Raw genomic sequence first — 21,438 nt, forward strand, 5'->3', positions numbered from 1 at the left:
AGGACACCAGCTGCTTTCCCGTGTTTACCAGGCAGGTGAACCGTGGCACCCACACCAGCACAGACACCTGCAGGTTGGCCATGGTGCCCACACTGGCACAGTCCCCACAGATAGGCCGTGGTGCCCACGCTGGCACAAACCCCCACTGGTGGGCCATGGCACCCACACCGGCACACACCCCCACAGGTGGGCCATGGAACCCATGCCGCCACAGACCCCACAGATATGCCGTGGTGCCCACGCTGGCACAGACCCCCACAGGTGGGCCATGGCACCCACGCTGGCACAGACCCCGCAGATAGACCATGCACTTGGGAGCATTCATACTTGCCTTCAGGGCATTGATGACGGTCTCGATGTGTGTCTTGACGGCCTCGTGGGAGAATTCGGAGCTGGCCAGCGTGCACATGCTCTCCAGTGCCAGGTAGCGCAGGTTGGTCTCGCGGTGCTGCAGGAACTGGCCCAGCTGGTTGCAGGCGCGGACAAGCAGGTTGGGCTCACTGGGGGAAGACGGGGCAGGAGTCCTCAGCACGTCCCACAGACAGGCAGCATGGCCAGCCCTGGCCATATGCCAGGATGGCAGACAGTTGTGTCACACTGAGTCACCATCACGTAGGCAAAGGGAACACCTCAAGGGGCCTCTAGGCCTGAAAGCCCTACCCTAAAGGCTGAAGTCCTGAACTCTCTCTTGCCTGTTCTACCCACGGTCACATCAGCAACCCCTATGCCCACTGATTCCACGCACACTGCAGAATTCCATCCACTCCAGGAGCCACGGACAATGGAAGCACCATCAGAGCCAAGCAACCACGGAACACCCTGCCCGGCCACACAGGAGAAGGCCACCAGCCAGCTACCAGACCCTGAACAGACGCAGCTGAAGCCTCGGGGCAGTTCAGTAAGGAAGCTAGGACTTAGGAAGGCTCTCGAGAGAGAGGAGCTGTGAGGAAGAGTCAGGTAGCTGGACTCAGATTCATCCCCTTGGCACATATCTAAAAGTTAGTGAATATTTACCTGCCAGCTACCATAAAATCTAGATTAAATCTATACTTATGCTTTCCTTTGTCCTCATAATTCCTGTTTCTCTTTATTTAATGAGAAGAGGTTTCCTCTGATATTGAAAATCTGGGTTTTTTGTGAGTTGTTTTCTTTGAAGATTTTAACAGTTCCCAAAACTGCTGGCATGTAACTCTGAGACTGGTTTTGACACAGGGACTCATACTCGTCCAAAGTGCTGTGGTAGAGAGCGGTGGTCGTGGCTGCACCTGTAGAACATGCCACGAAGCACGCTGCTGGCCGACAACCCTGACGCGGGCCTGGCACAGCCAGGATACTGAGGTTCCTGCTGCAGTCAGCCTGCGCCAGCCTGCCGCAGAGATTGGATTCTACAACACCCAACGCCACCCCACACCAGGATGGACACGCACAGGAATGCAACTGCGAGAGCCAAGCAGAAAAGGAAGAGTGTAAACTCCGCCAGCCCAACATCTCCGACTATGCTATCCTGGTAAGAGACGGTCACCCACCACTGCCCACGACGGCCTGGGATACATCCAAGTGCTGCCTGGTGCCCCAGCAAAGCTAACGGGACACACGTGCACTCTCACACACATACCTACAGATGTGTGCACACATGCAAACACGAGTGCACACCTGTTTTCATATCCACACACATGTACACATGTGGGCACACTCCTCTTAATCTCTGTACAATAATGGGAGATGTCAGTCAGAAGCAGGAAAGCTTGGGTGAGGGAGAGAGACAAGAGAAAGTGAGACCACAGCAGCAGAGCTTCGAGGCTAGACAGAATGTGAAATACTGAAGAAAAGGGAAGAAAGAGCATAGGTACCGGTGAGAAAGGAAAGGAGAGCTTGAGGCACCAAAGAAAAGGGATAAGGTGAAAAAGGAAAGGAGAGCTTGAGGCACCAAAGAAAAGGGATAAGGTGAGAAAGGAAAGGAGAGCGTGAAACACCAAAGAGAAGGGATAGGAGAGAGTAAAGTACCACTGAGAAAGGTACCGAAGAGAAAGGAGGGAAGGGTGTGAAACACTGGAAGGAAAGAGGGAGAGAAAGTGGGAGAGAAAGGAGGGAAGGGTCTCACAGGAGCATGCACTGGTCGGCGTGGAAGATGGAGGAACGTCACAAGTGTCTGCTGGATGGATGCCAAGCACCACCTGCCAGGCGTAAAGCCAGCAAGGAAGCACACATGCTTGAGTCTGAGGCAGCTATCTCCCAAGCTCCCCTGGGGAGAAGGCAAGCTGAAGGGGCGCCGCAGCCACCGACTCACCTGTCATGGTGAATGATTAAACTTATCGCCTCGAACAGCACAGCATTCTTGGCGTTTGAATGTTGGACTTTCTTTGACTTTGGTGGCTCCTGGGCCTTGTTAAGGATCGTCTCCAAGCACTCTGTCAGGCGGCCTCGCACTGCGGGCTCTTCTGGGCGAGACAGGAAGTGTCAGAGGGCGGGCTGTGCCCAGTACACCTGCCCCACCACAGTTCATGCTACCCTTGGGGACAAGCCGCTTATTCTGACACTCTGCACGTCTGGCGGAAACTTTTAGTACAGTTTATCCACATTTGTGTACAGGGCAGGCGTCTTCACAGAAACGTGTGAGAAAATGGTTGGATTTTGTAGCTTTTATAAATCAGGGGATTAGCAGCCACAGTAAATACACAAGCTGTTCAACACACGCTACACAGAGAACACTTTCGCCGAGATATAGGATACAGACAGAGAAAAAATAAATCTCAGAGACATGGACAAAACACACGACACAAAATTTGGGACAAGTGGGCAAAAGATTTTTTACCAACAGAAACCGAAAAACGTAAACAGCAATAAAAAGACAGAGGAAAATAAAAAAGTTCCATCTGAACCAGAAGAAAGGAAACAACGGACCAAAAGGAATAAGAAAGCGACACGAGCACCAGGACACCAGCCGACTAGTGCGGTGCATCAGCCTGAGGCAGACATGGCATCGAGACAGAGACGGTGCTGCAGCTGCCGGCCTGGAGTTGAGCTCCACCCGAGACAGGCGGGAGGGCGGGCTGGCTGAATCACCCAGCCTCTGACTCAGCATTCCTGGAATCTAAACCTAAGTGCAGACCACCACATAACTTTTGCTGCTGGCACCCGAGAACTACTCGTGATTAACAGACTAGGTGCTCAGATAAGATAAGGGGCTACATTTCAAGGCCCTGCGTGCTTGACCAGCTATAAATTACCGATAATCCTTTTTCAAGACTCCCGAGCTGTTTTTCAAGGCCCCATCAGGTGCAGAACCCGCGCAGTAAAGATCAACATGGCCTATGAATGACCTTCCGCGTGACACGAACATGAACAGGGACCCCTCGCCAGGGCTCGAACCAAGATCCAGAGGCATCACGCATGCACAACATCCCAGAATAAGTCCTGTTCAACATCCCGGAAGCCTTTGTGACAGACTCCATCTTGGTTCCAGCAACCTCTGCGAGGAAATCCATCTTGAATTCTAACTGCATGTGTATTTGATTTTCATAATCCCTCCCCTTCTGGAAATCTCCACCCATCTAATGAATAAAGATAATGCCTTTTTCCTGCCTAAAAACTTTCATAAACCCCAGGGAAACCCTTTGTTCGGAGAGAGACTGGAGGCTAGCGTAGGTGGAAGCCCCTCTCCGTCTCTCCCTCGCAAGCCTTTACTCTCTTTCTGTCGCTAATAAACCTTTGTGCAGAACCTCTGAGCCTCTCCTGGTCATTCTTTGTCAGAAGAAGGCAAGAACCTAGGAAGGGCTTAGTCCCGAGCTGGGAAGCCTCGTTGCGGTGTTACAGACAGAGACACCAGTCTGAGAAGGGAGGAGATTCCGCAGACCCCATCGAGAGAATCCTAAACACTGGCCTGAAGGGGGAACAGAATGACCAAATTGATGGGCCTGGGCCTGATGGGGAGTGGGCTCGACCCGTGTAGCCCCAGGGCTCAAAAAGAATGAAGGGGGAGGGGCCCTAAGCAGGCCCTGCTCTTGGGCTCAGAGGGGCCACATGGGTATGTCCCTCCCCTATTCAAGGCTCTGCAGCTGCAAGTTTAGTAAGACGGGTGTTTGCGCTTTAGTATAAAAAGGTATTTAGCATAGAAAGTTACTCAAATTTAACAAAGGAATATCCTGTATGAAAAATGACTCCGATTAAAACTTAAAGGTTACAACAACAAAGCAATCTTTTTAAGAGGGTAGTTTGGAAGCATCTAACGAAACTATTAATGTACATTCTTCAACCGAGAAATCCTATTTCCAGAGACTTACCTTTGAGTCACATCAATGCTTTAGAATGAGACAGGAGCCTAAGACGACAACCCTGATGTACACATAAAGGTTCCCCAGACCGTTAAAATTGAGGGTGCTGCGGTAAAACGCTCCTCGGAAACTCTGTGGGGCAGTTCTACTCTGTCCTATAGGGTTGCTATGAGTCGGAATCGACTCGACTGCAGTGGTGGAGTGGTGGGTAGTAAAATGCTTCCCTTTATGTGGTCTCTGGTTCTTTGGAAAGACATCTTGAGGGACTTTCCCCCGAGCCCTGAGGAGTCACCTTTGCCCTACTTTTCTACTCCAGAGGGTCTGTCGCTTTTGTCCAGGTTGATTGACATTTCCTTGGTAAGCTGTACACAACCTGGTTGGATGCTTTTCTCCAGCCCTAGGCTGCAGCAGGCCCTGTGATTAGCATGCACCTTACAGGGATTGGCCAACAAACAATGCAGATGAGGTTAGTTGTAGCTCAGCTGCACCTACTATGCAAATGACGTATCCGTGGCCTACCAAGAGGGGATTGGTCAGTTTGTGGCCCCCACTGGAATAAGCCATGCCTTGAAATTGACAAAGAGTTTGTATATATACACAGCCAACCCCCGAGAGGTTTTTCAGACAGAAAGATGCAGAAATGGAAGCAGACAGAAGAAAGAATAGAAAGGAAGCAGTGAGAGATAGAGATAGAGAGAAAGAGAAAGAGAGAGAGAGAGGAGGAGGCAAGGAACCTCTTAAAAGAGGCATAACATGGGTCAGGGGCTGTAACGCTGAAGACCGCGAGAGGCCCAGAAGGGACCCAGTGGCAGAGCCAGCAGCAACAGGCCCAGGTGTCCGATGGCAGAGCAATGCCAGATTGCAGGGCCAAGAGGAGGCCTGCCCTCAGGGGGCCGAGAGGAGGCCTGCCCTCAGGGGGCCGAGAGGAGGCCCGCCCAGCAGGGAAGAGCTAAAAGAGCTGTCCTGTACTAAAGAAGGGAGACTTTGCCTACACGCTTCCTGATCCTGATACTGAGTGGCTGCCTGTTGATCCCCAGCTGCACCCTGTAACTTCCTCAATAAACCACTTAACTATAAGTATGGTCTGTGAGTTCTGTGTGGCCATCGCAATGGACTATCAAACACAGAAGAGAAGTAGAGAGTGCCATGGTGTCAGAATTGACGAAATGGTCAGAGAGCGGAGGTACGTCTGACTTCTGCCTCACAGGGACCAGCCTTGGGCTGACAGTGATTCCCATTATAGCTGCTGCTGGAACAGGTCCCAATGCTACTGCCGCCGTTTTACAGGCACAAAGCTTCTAAAAGCTTCAGGTTTTATTTAGGAAGGGTTTTTTCTGATCTATCTCAAAGCATGAACAACCCCACATCTTAACCAAACTATGACTGTCTAGTACTGCTCTGAGGATCCAAAACCCTAAAAGCCGAGACACGTGACCAAGGGAGGGCCCATCAAACAAGCACCAGTGTCGGCTTCAGAAACCCGAGACAGACAATGACCAGGCCTGAGTGGCAGGGCATGAGGTCCACCTCTGCTGCCTTGCCATTACCTGGGGGCGGGTAGCACTGCAGCAACCTTAGGAGCTTCACCGACAGCCAAGGGGCCGGGACAAAGTAGTAGGTGTAGTCCTGAAGGTCCGTCGATGCAGACGTCACGATCTGAAAAGCAACACAGGCGGTCACCGCTCCGGACACACGTGAACATCCAACATGCTAAGAGTACTCAATATCACCTTCTACACTTTAAAGGACAGCGTCACAGCCTACCCCCAGGGCAACTGTGCTTCCCAACCAGGAGCCTGTGTGCAAGGAAGGCGCCACCAGCTGCTCCACTTGTATGCTGCTCATGTGCCTGCTTTGATGGCGTCCAAACTGGCCACTTGTTGCTCACTATGAACATGAGCTAGATAGCAATTATCTTCTGGGACAAAATGGGATTGGAGCTGCAGCCCTCTCTGGGCTGGAAACAATGAAACGCAGCAGGGAGGGCTCTCGCCCCTCAGAAGGGGAAGCTGGCATTCTCTGCTGCCTCCCTCCACACCCAAATGCAGACCTGTGAGCAGCCTCGCCGAGCTCCTCAGACAGCACGCTGACATCATCCTCAGGTGCAGCCCCACCTCTTACAGCCTCACACAGCATATACCTGGTCCCCTATCCCCCACTGTCTCCTGCGGCAGGGAGGCCAGAGCAGCTTCTCCCACAAATCTCACGTGTGCAACTTTTCCGGACATACTGCACACATCAGGAGGCTCACCGTGACCTGGCCTAAGCTGCAAGGCACCAGCCAGCTCCTGCAGTGAGCTGGGCTCCGCTGCTGGCCAGAGAAAAGACTGAGTGGGACAAACAGCAGTAGTGAGACCCAAACAACTGTGTGCCAAGCAGAAGGGACATGGCGCACCATCTCCACATAGCAGAGACACAGCCAGTGCGAGGTGTCTTCAAAAGCAAGGAATAATTCACTTCAAGAGTTAGAAAGAGGCTAGCAAATTAATCCAAAGAAAGCAGAGGAAATAAAATAAAAAGATAAAAACAGAAAGTAATGAAATACAAAAATTGCAACAGAGAGAACCAACAAAGACAAAAATTAACTGTGAAAGGAAATTATTACACACTTGATGAGACTAAGAAAAATGACAAGGTATAAAAAAATCCAGTGTCAAAAATCAAAGGGGGGACATCACTACAAATCCTACCCATAGAACTATCTTTACCAATTGTCATGGATTGAATTGTGTCCACCCAAAAATGTGTGTATCGATTTGACTGGGCTATGATTTTTTTTTTTTTTTAATGATTCCCAGTATTCTGTGACTGTCCTCCGTTTTGTGATTGTAATTTTATATTAAAGATGATATGGGTGGGATGTGATAACCTTACTAAGGTCACAGCCCTTATTCAATATAAAGGGAGTTTCCCTGGGATGTGGCCTGCACCACCTTTTATCTTACAAGAAATGAAAGGAAAGAGAAGCAAGCAGAGAGTTGGGGACCTCATACCACGAAGAAAGCAGTACCAGGAACAGAGTGTGTCCTTTAGAACCAGGGTCCCTGCACCTGAGAAGTTCCTCGACCAGAGTAAGATTGAGGACAAGGACCTTCCTCCAGAGCCGACAGAGAGAGAGAGACTTCCTCTGGAGCTGACACCCTAAATGTGGACTTTTTTTGTGTGTGTGCTTTAAGTGAAAGTTTACAAATCAAGTCAGTCTCTCATACAAAAATTTATATACACCTTGCTATATACTCCTAGTTGCTCTCCCCCTAATGAGACAGCACACCCCTTCTCTCCACTATCTATTTTCATGTCCATTCAACCAGCTTCTGTCCCCCTCTGCCTTCTCATCTCCAGACAGGAGCTATCCACATAGTCTCATGCGTCTACTGGATCCAAAAACTCACTCTTCACCAGTACCATTTTCTATCCTATAGCCCAGTCCAATCCCTGTCTGAGGAGTTGGCTTTGGGAATGGTTCCTGTCTTGGGCTAACAGCAGGTCTGGGGACCATGACCTCCAGGGTTCTTCTAGTCTCAGTCAAACTATTAAGTCTGGTCTTTTCATAAGAATTTGAGGTCTGCATCCCACTGCTCTCCTGCTCCCTCAGGGGTTCTCTGTTGTGTTCCCTGTCAGGGCAGTCATCGGTTGTAGCCGGGCACCATCTAGTTCTTCTGGTCTCAGGCTGATGTAGCCTCTGCTTTATGTGGCCCTTTCTGTCTCTTGGGTTCATAATTACCTTGTGTCTTTGGTGTTCTTCATTCTCCTTTGCTCCAGGTGGGCTGAGACCAATTGATGCATCTCAGATGGCCGCTTGCTAGAGTTTAAGATCCCAGACACCACTCTCCAGAGTGGGATGCAGAATGTTTTCTTAATAGATTTTATTGTGCCAATTGACCTAGATGTCCCCTGAAACCATGGTCCCCGGCCCCTGCCCATGCTACACTGGCCTTCGAAGCATTCAGTTTATTCAGGCAACTTCTTTGCTTTTGGTTTAGTCCAGTTGTGCTGACCTCACCTGTATTGTGTGTTGTCTTTCCCATTACCTAAAGTAGTTCTTATCTACTATCTTATTAGTGAATATCCCTCTCGTTCCCTCCCTCCCACTCTCGTAACCATCGAAAGTATTTTCTTCTCTGTTCAAACTATTTCGTGAGTTCTTACAATAGTGGTCTCATACAAAATTTTTCTTTTGCAACTGACTAATTTCACTCAGCATAATGCCTTCTAGACTAAATTTGGACTTTTAACCTACTTTACTGTGAGGAAATAAATTACTCTGTTTTAGCCATTCACTTGTGGTATTTCTGTTACAGCAGCACTAGATGACCAAGACACCAATATATTTAAATATTTAGATAAATTAGCAAATGTTAAGAAAATGCACCTTACTGATTAAAGAAGAAACAGAAAATACAAGTAGTCTTATAACTTATTAAATAAATTGAATCCATAATTAGAAACTTTCCCACAAAGAAAACTCCAAGTTCAAATGGCTTTGCCAGTTAATGAATGATAAAAACATTTAGCAAACAATTATAGAAAGGAACTTCCTTAATGTGATAAAGAGAGCCAACAACAACAGAAATTCTACAGTAAGCATCACACTTAATGGTGAAATACTGAAAGCTTTCCCTCTGAGATGAGAAGCAAGACATCAGTCATCTCTTAGAGTCAAGTGTCATAGTGGAGGCCCAGGTCAGACAGGAAGTGGGAAATATAAACAACCATCATATGGATTAAAAAAGAGAAAAATTAAACTGCCATTATTCATAGATGGTATGGCTGAACATAAAGAAATCTATGTATAAATTACTAAAATTAGTAAGTTAGCTTAGCGAATTTCCAATTTCAAGATACACAAAAATCAGTTGCAAAATTTGAAAACAGATAATGGTGATGGCTGAACACCACGATAAACACAGCTAACGTCACTGAGTTGACGTGGGAACGATGCTGACGTGGCAATTGTTCTTACATATGTATTTACCACCATTTTAAAAAACCCTTTGCATCTCTATAAACCAACATATAATTAAAAACAAGAAATACTTAAAGGTATTGGCAATAGCATTTAAAAAATAAAGTATATAGCAATAAATCTAACAAAAGGTAACTCAAAAGATTATGAAACACTACGAAATTACAGATAATAAGTGGAGGGATACATAATGTTCATGGATTTAAAGGCTTGATACTGTAAAGATTTCAATTCTCTTGAAACTGACCTCTAGATTAAATCCAATTCCAATCAAAGTCCCACTAGGGTTTTTGAGGGGGAGGGGAACAGGTGGGAGGACTCGCTCTACTAGACGGCAAGGCTTATGGCAAAGCTTCAGTAGCTAAGGCAGCACATTACTAGTGCAAAGACAGGCAGACAGACAGACTGATGGGAGTGGAGAACACAGAAACAGACCCACTTGATTTGGGGCAAGGTAGCAGGGCAGGAGGGCTTCAACAGTGGTACTGGGAGAACTGGATCTCATATGAGAAAAGCCATCACCACACACAGAAAGCAGTTCCAGGTGGACGTCAATCTAAACATGAAAACTCAGAAGATGGAACAACTTCTTAACTAGGACACAAGAGCACAACCATAAAGGAAAAGATTAATACATTGACTAAAATGTAGAATTTCTGGTCATAGAAGACATCACTAAGAGAGTACAGTGGACCAAATGGGAGAATATCTTTAGAAGCCATACATCTGATAAGAATCTAATAACCAAAATATATATAAAGCATTGACAACTTAACAACAAAAAGACAAGTAACACAATCATAAAATGGGCAAAGAACTCGAACAGACATTTCCCTAAAGAGGACACTGAAATGGCCACCAAACACATGGAAAGACGCTCAGCGTCATTAGCCATCAGAGAAATGCAAATCAAAACCACAATGAGATACCATTTCACTCCCACTAGGATGGCTAAGATTAAAAAAACAGAATAACCAGTGTTCACGAGGATGTGGGGATAAACTGAAACCCTTAGCCACTGCTGCTAGGAATGCAAAATGGTGCAACCATTGCAGAAAACAGTGTGGCAGTTCCTCAAAAAACGAAACATAGACCACCACAGGACCCAGCCACTCCACTCCCAGGTACGCACCCAATACTCGAAAGCAAGAGTCTCCACCAGAGCCCTGTACACCAACGTTCACTGCAGCAGCGTTCACAACAGCCAACAGGGGGATACCATCTAAATGCCCGTCAAGAGATGAACAGACAAACAACTGTGGTCCACAGATACAACGCAACACTACTGAGCCAGCAGAAGAAATGAAGTCTTGACACAAGCTACAGTATGACGAGAACTTGCAGACATTACGCTGAGGAAAATAAATCAGTCACAGAAGGACAAATATTCTATGATCTTACTCATATAAAATACGAGAAATGGCAAACGTATAGAAACCAAACTTTATTAGTGGTTACCAGGGACAGGAGGGAGGGGAAAAGGGAGGTTAACAGCGACGGAGAAATCTCGTTGATTAGGGGGAGAATTGCACAGATGATTACTGTAATTGCTGTCACTAAGTTGTATATCTGTAAAAACCTGAATTGGCAAAAGTTGTGTGGTAGATAGATTTACAACAACAACAAAAAAAGAGGAGCTGCTGAGTCTGTTTATGAACGACCAAAAACCTCATGAGATTTGGTTCCTTGGTTTGGAGGTTTAGGGTCATGGTTTCATGGAACGTCCCAGTTAATTGGTCTAATAACACGTTTAGTGCTTCTGCTCTACCTCCTAGTTCGTTGCATAAGGCCTGGGATCTTAAATGTTTACAAGCAGCCATCCAAGGCATGACAACTGGTCTCTATTTGCTTGGAGCAACAGGAGAGTCAGGAATAGGATATGGAATGTGTGGCTAATTGCCTCCAAGAACAACTGCCCCCTTTGCCATGAGACGAGAAGAACTGGAAGGTGCCCAGCTACCATTACTAAACATTTTGATCGAAGATTCTATAGAAGGATCCTGATCAAAAGGAGGGGGAATATAGAACAGAATTTCAAATTTTCATGGACGCCAGACTTTCTGAAGCCAAGGGGGTTGGATGCACCCCTGAAACTATTACTCCTAGATAGTCTTTAAAACTTAAACCAAAAATATCTTCTTACAACCAAACAATAGTTTAACTTAACCAGTAAAAAAAATGTCTGCCTTGAGCACTGTGCTCTTTTACGACTACATATATGAGATTGAAGCGACAACAGCAACTCAAAAGATTGGACAGGAACCCTGGGAGGCAGTGAGTTTATGCAAATGGGGGAGGAACAATTCAAAACTTAGGGTGAAGATGGCTGTACAACTCAAAGAATGTAATCGGTATCACTGAACTGTACATGCAGAAACGGCTGAAGTGGCGTATATTTTGCTCTGTATATTCTCAACAAAATAAAAAAATTTTAAATGGAAAAAAAATTACACGTTTATAAGTATTATATGTACATAAAGGAAATCTTGATGGCGTAGTGGTTAACGCTAGAGCCACTAACCAAAAGGTCAGCAGTTCAAATCCACCAGCTGCTCCGTGGAAACTCTATGGGGCAGTTCTTCTCTATAATACAGGGTTGCCGTGAGTTGGAACTGACTGGACGGCAAAGGAATTTGGTTTGGTTTTTTTAACTGTACTAATGCATAATCATCAGGATAGATCTTGAAACGTTCTTTTAGACGTTGAATGCAACACCATTCCTCTTTGAGCTGTCATTCCCAGCACGGTAGACTATATGATTGTCTGATTCAAAATGACCAATACCAGTCCATTTCAGCTCACTAATGCCTAGGATATCAATGTTTATGTGTTCCATATCATTTTTGACCATTTCCAATTTTCCTAGATTCATACATTGTACACTCCAGGTTCCGATTATTAATGGATGTTTGCAGCTGCTTCTTCTATTTTGAGTCGTGCCACATCAGCAAATCAAGGTCCCAAAAGCTTGACTCCATCCACGTCATTACGGTAGACTCTACCTTGAGGAGGCAGCTCTTCCCCAGTCATCTTTTGAGTGCCTTCCAGCCTAGGGGGCTCACCTTCCAACACTATATCAGACAGTGTTCTGCTGCTATTCATAAGCTTTTCACTGGCTAATGCTTTTCAAAAGTAGACTGCTGGATCCTTCTTCCTCGTCTTAGTCTGGAAGCTCAGCTGAAATCTGTCCTCCATGGGTGACCCTGCTGGTATCTGAACACCAGTGGCATAGCTTCCACAACACAAAAGCCCCCACAGTATGACAAACTGACGATGCAAAGGCATTCGACTGTGTGGATCATAACCAACTATGGATAACATGGTGAAGAATGCGAATGCCAGAACACTTAATCGTGCTCATGAGGAATCTTTACATGGATCAAGAGGCGGTTGTTCTGACAGAACAAGGTGATACTGATTGGTTTAAAGTCAGGAAAGGTGTGCGTCAGGGTTGTATCCTTTCACCATACCTATTCAATCTGTATGCTGAGCAAACAATCCGAGAAGCTGGAGTATATGAAGAAGAATGGGGCATCAGGATTGGAGGAAGACTCATTAACAACCTGCGTTATGCAGATGACACAACCTTGCTTGCTGAAAGTGAAGAGGACTTGAAGCACTTACTAGTGAAGGTCAAAGACCACAGCCTTCAGTATGGACTGCATCTCAACATAAAGAAAACAAAAATCCCCACAACTGGGCCAATGAGCAACATCCTGATAAAGGGAGAAAAGATTAAAGTTGTCAAGGATTTCATTTTACTTGGATCCACAATCAACAGCCATGGAAGCAGCAGTCAAGAAATCAAAAGACGCATTGCATTGGGTAAATCTGCTGCAAAGGACCTCTTTAAAGTGTTGAAGAGCAAAGATATCACCTTGAAGACTATGGTGCACCTGACCCAAGCCATGGTATTTTCAATCGCGTCATATTCATGTGAAAGCTGGATAATGATAAGGAAGAATGAAGAAGAATTGATGCCTTTGAATTGTGGTGTTGGCGAAGAATATTGAATATACCATGGACTGCCAGAAGAACAAATAAATTTGTCTTGGAAGAAGTACAACCAGAATGCTCCTTAGAAGCAAGGATGGCAAGACTGCGCGTTACATACTTTGGACATGTCAGGAGGGATCAGGCTCTGGAGAAGAACATCATGCTTATCAAAGTACAGGGTCAGTGGAAAAGAGGAAGACCCTCAACGAGGTGGACTGACACAGTGGCTGCAACGATGAGCTCAAGCATAACAACGATTGTATGGATGGCATGGGACTGGACAGTGTTTCCTTCTGTTGTGCATAGGGTCGCTATGAGTCAGAACCGACTCGACGGCACCTAACAACCACCACCACCAACCTATTAAAAAATAAATAAACCTAATAAATAATAAATCCTCCATGTGTCTGTCAGTTTGTCGTACTGTGGGGGCTTGCGTGTTGCTGTGATGCTGGAAGCTAAGCCACCAGTATTCAGATACCAGCAGGGTCACCCATGAAGGACAGGTTTCAGCTGGGCTTCCAGACTAAGACAGACTAGGAAGAAGGACCTAGCAGTCTACTTCTGAAAAGAATCATCCCTTGAAAACCTTATGAATAGCAGCGGAACACTGTCTGATACAGTGCTGGAAGGTGAGCCCCCCAGGTTGGAAGGCACTCAAAAGATAACTGGGGAAGAGCTGCCTCCTCAAAGTAGAGTCGACCTTAATGACGTGGATGGAGTAAAGCTTTCGGGACCTTCGTATGCTGATGTGGCACGACTCAAAATGAGAAGGAACAGCTGCAAATATCCATTAATAATCGGAACATGAATGTACGAAGTATGAATCTAGGAAAACTGGAAATCATCAAAAATGAAATGGAACACATAGACATCGATATCCTAGGCATTAGTGAGCTGAAATGGACTGGTATTGGCCACTTTGAATCGGACAGTCATATAGTCTACTATGCTGGGAATGACAGCTTCAAGAGGAATGGTGTTGCGCTCATTGTCAAAAAGAGCGTTTCAAGATCTATCCTGAAGTACAACGCTGTCAGTGATAGGATAATATCCATACGCCTACAAGGAAGACCAGTTAATAGGACTATTATTCAAATTCACATGCCAACCACTAAGGCCAAAGATAATGAAATTGAAGATTTTTATCAGCTTCTGCAGTCTGAAATTGATTGAACATGCAGTTAGGATGCATTAACAATTACTGGTGACTGGAATGCGAGAGTTGGAAAAAAAGAAGAAGGACCAGTAGTTGGAAAATATGGCCTTGGTGATAGAAACAATGCCAGAGATCAAATAACAGAATTTTGCAAGACCAACGACTTCTTCACTGCAAATACCTTTTTTCAACCACATAAACGGCGACTATACACATGGACCTCGCCAGATGGAACATGCAGAAATCAAATCGAGTACATCTATGGAAAGAGACGATGGAAAAGCTCAACATCATCAGTCAGGACAAGGCCAGGGGCCGACTGTGGAACAGACCATCAACTGCTCATGTGCAAGTTCAAGCTGAAACTGAAGAAAATCAGAGCAAGTCCACGAGAGCCAAAATATGGCCTTGAGTATATGCCACCTGAATTGAGAGACCATCTCAAGAATAGATTTGACGCACTGAACACTAGTGACCAAAGTCCAGGCGAGCTATAGAATGACATCAAGGACTTCATACATGAAGAAAGCAAGAGGCCACTGAAAAGACAGGAAAGAAAGAAAAGACCAAGACGGATGTCAGAGGAGACTCTGAAACTTGCTTATGAACATTGAGCAGCTAAAGCAAAAGGAAAAAATGATGACATAAAAGAACCAAACACAAGATTTCAAAGGGTAGCTCAAGAAGACAAAGTAAAGTATTATAATGACACATGCAAAGACCCGGAGATGGAAAACCAAAAGGGAAGAACACGCTCGGCGTTTCTCAAGCGGAGAGAACTGAAGAAAAAATTCAAGCCTCGAGTTGCAATAGTGAAGGATTCCCTGGGGAAAATATTAAACGATGCAGGAAGCATCAAAAGAAGATGGAAGGAATACACAGAGTCTTTATGCCAGAAAGAATTAGTCGACATTCAACCATTTCAAGAGGTAGCGTATGTTCAGGAAGGAAGAAGTCCAAGCTGCCCTGAAGGCACTGGTGAAAAACAAGGCTTCAGAAATTGATGGAATATCAATTGAGATGTTTCCAGAAACGGATACAGCACTGGAAGCGCTCACTTGTCTATGCCAAGAAATTTGGAAGACAGCTACCTGGCCTACTGACTGGAAGAGATCCATATTTATGCCTATTCCCAAGAAAGGTGATCCAACCAAATGCAGAAATTATCAAACAATATCATTAATATCACACGGAAGCAAAATTTTGCTGAAGACCATTCAATAGCGGCTGTAGCAGTATATCGACAGGGAACTGCCAGAAATTCAGGCCGGCTTCAGAAGAGGACGTGGAACCAGGGATATCATTGCTGATGTCAGATGGATCCTGGCTGAAAGCAGCGAATACCAGAAGGATGTTTACCTGTGTTTTATTGAGTATGCAAAGGCATTTGACTGTGTGGATCATAATAAACTATGGATAACACTGCAAAGAATGGGAATTCCAGAAAACTTAGTTGTGCTCGTGAGGAACCTGTACATATATCAAGAGGCAGTTGTTTAGACAGAACAAGGGGATACTGAACGGTGTGTGTCAGGGTTGTATCCTTTCACCATACCTATTCAATCTGAATGCTGAGCAAATAATCCAAGAAGCTGGACTATATGAAGAAGAACGGAGCATCAGGATTGGAGAAAGACTCATTAACAACCTGCGTTATGCAAAGGACACAACCTTACTTGCTGAAAGTGAAGAGGACTTGAAGCACTTAGTAACGAAGATCAAAGACCACAGCCTTCAGTATGGATTACACCTCAACATAAAGAAAACAAAGATCCTCACAACTGGACCAATAAGCAACATCATGTTAAATGGAGAATTGAAGTTGTCAAGGATTTCATTTTACTTGGATCCACAATCAACACCCAAAGAAGCAGTCAAGAAATCAAAAGACGCATTGCATTGGGCAACGGACCTCTTTAAAGCGCTGAAAAGCAAAGATGTCACCTTGAAGGCTAAGGTGCGCCTGACCCAAGCCATGGTATCTTCAGCAGCATTGTATGCATGTGAAAGCTGGACAATGAATAAGGAAGACCAAAGAAGAGTTGATGCCTTTGAATTGTGGTGCTGGCGAAGAATATTGAATATACCACGGACTGCCAGAAGAACGAATAAATCTGTCTTGCAGGAAGCACAACCAGAATGCTCCTTAGAAGCAAGGGTTGCAAGATTGCATCTTACATACTTTGGACATGTTGTAAGGAGGGATCAGTCCCTGGAGAAGGACATCATGCTTGGTAAAGTAGAGGGTCAGTGGAAAAGAGGAAGACCCTCAACAAGATGGATTGACACAGTGGCTGCAACGACGAGCTCAAGCATAACAACGATTGTAAGGATGGCGCAGGACCAGGCAGGGTTTCGTTCTGTGCTACACAGGGTCGCTATGGGTCCAAACCAACTCAACAGCACCTAACAACAACAACAACCAACCTAATATAACCAACAAAGTGCTCGTATCTAAAATATATAAAGAACTGGTATAAAGCAACAGAGAAGGCATCCCAGTAGAAAAATGGGGAAAAGACTTAAACAGGCACTTCAGACAAGAAGACATCCAAACGGCCAGCAAGGACAAAAGCTACTCAAGCTCACTGACAGGCAGACCAGTGTGTGTTTACACCACATGAAAGCCTGCTGCACACTCGCTAGAGTGGTTAGGGTCTCCAAAACCAACAACCAGCTGCTGGCCGCGGCGCACAGCAACAGGAACTCGGGCATGTTGGGGAGCCGACGGGTCCCACCGCCAGGCAGATGGTCAGCACCTTCCTGAAGTCGGAGGGCTGGTTCCCTATGCCCACCATCAATCCAGGCACATGGACACCAAGAGATGCCCCGAGAACGCTCACGGTGGGTCATCCATAACTGCCTCCAGTGGAAACGAGCTGAATGTCCAACACCACGATGGACAAATACACTGCGGCACGGCTGTCTGATGGCACTCCACACAGCACCAGAACTGAGGGGACAACAGCTACACAAAGTAAACAGGAGACTCACAAACAATGCTGAGCTAAACAAGTCAAACGCAAAAGAACGCACACTGCATTTCCACTTACATAAAATTCAGAACACAGGCAAAGCGAAACTGCAGGCTGGGGGTGCGTGCTCGGGTGGTCACAGCAAGGAGAGCAGGAAGTGAAGGTGCCCAGGTGAGGGCAGCGATGCCCTCTGGTGAGGAGTGAGGAAAAAGGCCTGGGGGATAGGAGGGCCTTCCAGGTACTCCTGCTAGATCTGGACAGTGGATACAGGTGGCTCACACGAGGACGCCACCGTCAGGACGTCCCTGATCTGTACACGTTTCCATGTGGACACGACATCTCACAGTTTACAAAAGCTTAGAAAGAAAGCCAATCAACTCGCAGCTGAGAGAGCTTTCATCCTTTACAAATCTGGCCAAACACCCTGCATTCTAAAAGGAGTAAACAAATGTACTAATTAAATAAGTACAGCAGAAACGCAGCCCTGATTGCGTCTCCCCATCAACACACTTACTCTGCTTAGTCTGGAGACAGCCAAGGAGACAGAGGTTTTGAACTCTTCCGGATTCTTCTGTGCTAGTGTGGTGATCAGACTTGTGGCAGCAGTCACCACGCCCTGAAGGAAAGACAGGTGCACAACAGTAACACATGCACACAACAGTAGCACACACACACAACAGTACGTATTTTGATTCCAAACAAAACACTTGGAGCTGACTGTTTTAAACTCACTTTCCAAACAAGAGCAACAAGTTGGCAGGCAGCCCACAGGCCGTCTCAGGCCCCAACACATGGCACTGGCCGGCTCACCGCGTCCTCAAAGGTGAGAGGGATCAGACAGGCTGCTCTCTTCTCTCCAGCTCCTCCTTGGAACTGGGACCTCCCAGTATTAGCCTGGCCCTGCGTGGTAAGGCAGCTGGCAGCAGCCCCCTTCTGGGCCCCGGGAGGCCTGTATGGCTACAGTGCTGCCCTCTCTATCTTCTCACTGTTCTTCACCTCTCACCTGTCTGTCCTCTGTCTCTTTGCCTTTGCCACCTGCTTTAAGTCATTCTATGCTGATTACGGGGCTCTGGTGCCAGAGTGGTTAAGCATCTGGCTACTAACCAAAAGGCTGGCAGTTGATATCCACCAGCTGCTCCTTGGAAACCCTATGGGGCAGTTTACAGAGGATGACATTTTTATCTTTAGACTCATTTGAGTCTTTACTACCCAAAACTAAGATTGTAGAAAAGGTACCTTAAAAAGATCCTCCTTCCCCTTTTTGAGATGTGGTCCAGGTCGTGTCTCTGCAATCTAGCTGAGAACCCGTGGGGTGACATGCACCAAGCCAAAGCAGCACAGCCCCCTCCCTGTGGGGCCTCTGCACGCTGCCAGCCATGGGGAGACAGACGAAAACCCCAGGGTACACACAGTCTTACTCGAAGCATAGGGGAGGTCCTGCTAGAGTCCCAGGACAACTAAAGCCATTCACGGTGTAAACCTATCTCTGGAAAGAGGTTCTGGTTAAGCATGGAAATTCTTTCACAAATATAAAAGACTGAGATAAAGGAACGATACTTATCGACTCTGAAGATGTGAACGACCTAGCTCAGCAAGCATGCAGGTGTAACAAAAGACTTGCTTAAACATCCCTGCATTGTCCCTGGGCATCGTAAGAAAGTGCACTGGCTGCTTTCACAAGCGCCACTTCAAGACAGCCTACTCAGTGGGCGACGCAGAGCCTGGCCCCAACACTCACCAGATGCTGGTCAGCTTACTCCGGGGACAAGGAGCCCGACCCCGACACTGACCAGATGCTGGTCAGCTTACTCCACAGGCAAGGAGCCCGACCCCAACACTCACCAGGTGCTGGTCATTGAGGAGGTGCACCACTCGGGACGTCCAGTCACCCATGGGCACCAGGTCAGGGGACGTCCGGTAGAGGCGCAGGAGGCACAGGGCGGCGCTCTGCTTCACGCTGTCCATGGTGTCCCTGAGAGAGACAGCCCTGATGAGCGCCACTGGCATGCAAACCACTCACAGCAGCCACACCGGCCCAGCCCACAGCCCTCCATCAGAGCTGCTCGCAGACCACCCACTGCTGCCACACAGGCCCAGCAGGCTGCCCTCCATCAGAGCTGCTTGAAGACCACCCACTGTTGCCACACAGGCCCAGCAGGCTGCCCTCCATCAGAGCTGCTCACGGACCACCCACTGCTACCACACAGGCCCAGCACACTGCCCTCCATCAGAGCTGCTCGCGGACCACCCACTGCTGCCACACAGGCCCAGCACACTGCCCTCCATCAGAGCTGCTCGCAGACCACCCACTGCTGCCACACAGGCCCAGCCCACAACCCTCCATCAGAGCTGCTCACAGACCACCCACTCCTGCCACATAGGCCCAGCACACAACCCTCCATCAGAGCTGCTCGCGGACCACCCACTGCTGCCACACAGGCCCAGCACACTGCCCTCCATCAGAGCTGCTCGCAGACCCCCAGAGTCGTCAGGGCAAGAGGGGCCAGGGCTCTGAGTTTGGCGGGCTCGGGACTCGTAGGCTTGAACCACATCAGAACGGTCTGGTGCACTCACACCCATGCTCACTGCCCATGACCATGGCGATGGCACCATCTTCCCTGAAGGGCCAACAGTGCAGGGCCCACAGTGGACTTGCCAACAGAAGTCTCAAGTGTTAACATTCTTGCCTCCAAATGCATTTCTCAAATCCTTCTCGACTGCTGAATACAACTTTGGCTATGCAGCCTGAATGCTATTCAACCGACGTTCCTCATTAAGTGTGTGAACTCGAGTTTGTGTGTTCTTTATCAGCTCACTGAACATACAACCAGCACTGTAAGCGCAGAGACCCGCACACCACGTGTGAACTCGAGTTGGTTTGTTCTTTATCAGCTCACTGAACACACAGTCATCACTGTAAGCACAGAGACCCGCACACCACAGACCTCCCGGGGTCCCCTGGCAGCCTTCTTCCTGGCCTCGCCCTCTCCTCACCCCCTGCATGCGCACTTCCAGCTAAGGTACCTCTTGCCTGCCAGTGACGAGGGCGAGAACGTAACAGCATTGAAAGCACTGGCACTACTACTGTGCCCAGAAAGGGCCAGGGGCTCAAATCCTCCCCACAGCCACACCATGACGATGTCACACAGCTGTGACTGCTCCCTCTGCCCTTCATCCGTGCACGCCCTGCCTTCCAAACCAGGCTGGGTCATGTTCCTGGGCTGGTGGGGAAAAGCAGCACTCAGGACCCAGAAGCCCAGGGCCTGGAGCTGGAGGTGGATGCTCTCTCTCTCTAGACAGATGGAGGTTATGGGCCAGCCCAGGCCCCGTGGGATGGGCGGCGTTTGTCAGGTTGTCCTCTCTGGTTTGAATATGTGGCGGGGGGGTGGGGTGCAGAGAACATCCTGTGCTTTGTCCGCCTCCCCTGCCCTGGCCAAGTCGCTAACAGCCAGGAACAGGCGGCCGAGGCGCGCCCCTGGCTAAGTCATTAACAGCTGCGAACAGGTGGCTGAGGAGCGCTCCCGGCCAAGTCGCTAACACCTGGGAACAGGTGGCCAAGGCATGCTCCTGGCCAAGTTGCTAACAGCTGGCCGAGGTGCATTCCTGACCAAGTCGCTAACATCTGGGAACAGGTGGCCAAGGCGCGTCCCTGGCCAAGTTGCTAACAGCTGGGAACAGATGGCCGAGGAGCGCCGCCAGCCAAGTCGTTAACAGCTGGGAACAGGTGGCCGAGGCGCGGTCGAGGAACAGCCCCGGAGCTCTCCAGTGAGGTCAGCACAGCCGGAACAATAGCCAGCACTCCACTCGGAGGCCTCAGTGAGATTAGGTCGGAACTGCTGCCCGTTTAGAAAAAAGAAAGGGTTTGGGGGCTGTCTTCCCACTTGCCCGCCCCCTTCTGGTTTCTTATTCCTCATCTCCGCCACACACACACTATTCCAAGGAAAGACTTATTTGGATGACAGTCTTCTTTTGGATGCAAAGATCCTAGGGAGTGCAAGGATACCTGCCCCACTTTTTGCCCCCCCACTTCATGTTGGTGGTTTGACGGGCAGCCAGAATGCCAGCAGGGCA

General features: G+C 47.8%; 1 protein-coding gene across 2 annotated transcripts in view; it reads right to left on the reverse strand.

The window, feature by feature from the left end:
- AP2A2 (adaptor related protein complex 2 subunit alpha 2) overlaps window positions 1-21,438 on the reverse strand; it is a 96,290-nt gene that overhangs the window by 19,032 nt on the left and 55,820 nt on the right. Inside the window, exons 5-9 of one of the 2 annotated variants that reach the window (XM_049892918.1) lie at window positions 19,210-19,339; window positions 17,882-17,983; window positions 5,819-5,927; window positions 2,288-2,435; window positions 332-500 (exon numbers count right to left, since the gene is read on the reverse strand). In XM_049892918.1, the coding sequence (XP_049748875.1) occupies window positions 332-500; window positions 2,288-2,435; window positions 5,819-5,927; window positions 17,882-17,983; window positions 19,210-19,339 (658 nt within the window). Of the gene's footprint in view, window positions 1-331; window positions 501-2,287; window positions 2,439-5,818; window positions 5,928-17,881; window positions 17,984-19,209; window positions 19,340-21,438 lie in introns of both variants that reach the window. The other variant, XM_049892916.1, reaches the window with a different exon arrangement.

Source organism: Elephas maximus, chromosome 7 (assembly GCF_024166365.1).
Source record: "Elephas maximus indicus isolate mEleMax1 chromosome 7, mEleMax1 primary haplotype, whole genome shotgun sequence".
NCBI classification, from domain to species: domain Eukaryota; kingdom Metazoa; phylum Chordata; class Mammalia; order Proboscidea; family Elephantidae; genus Elephas; species Elephas maximus.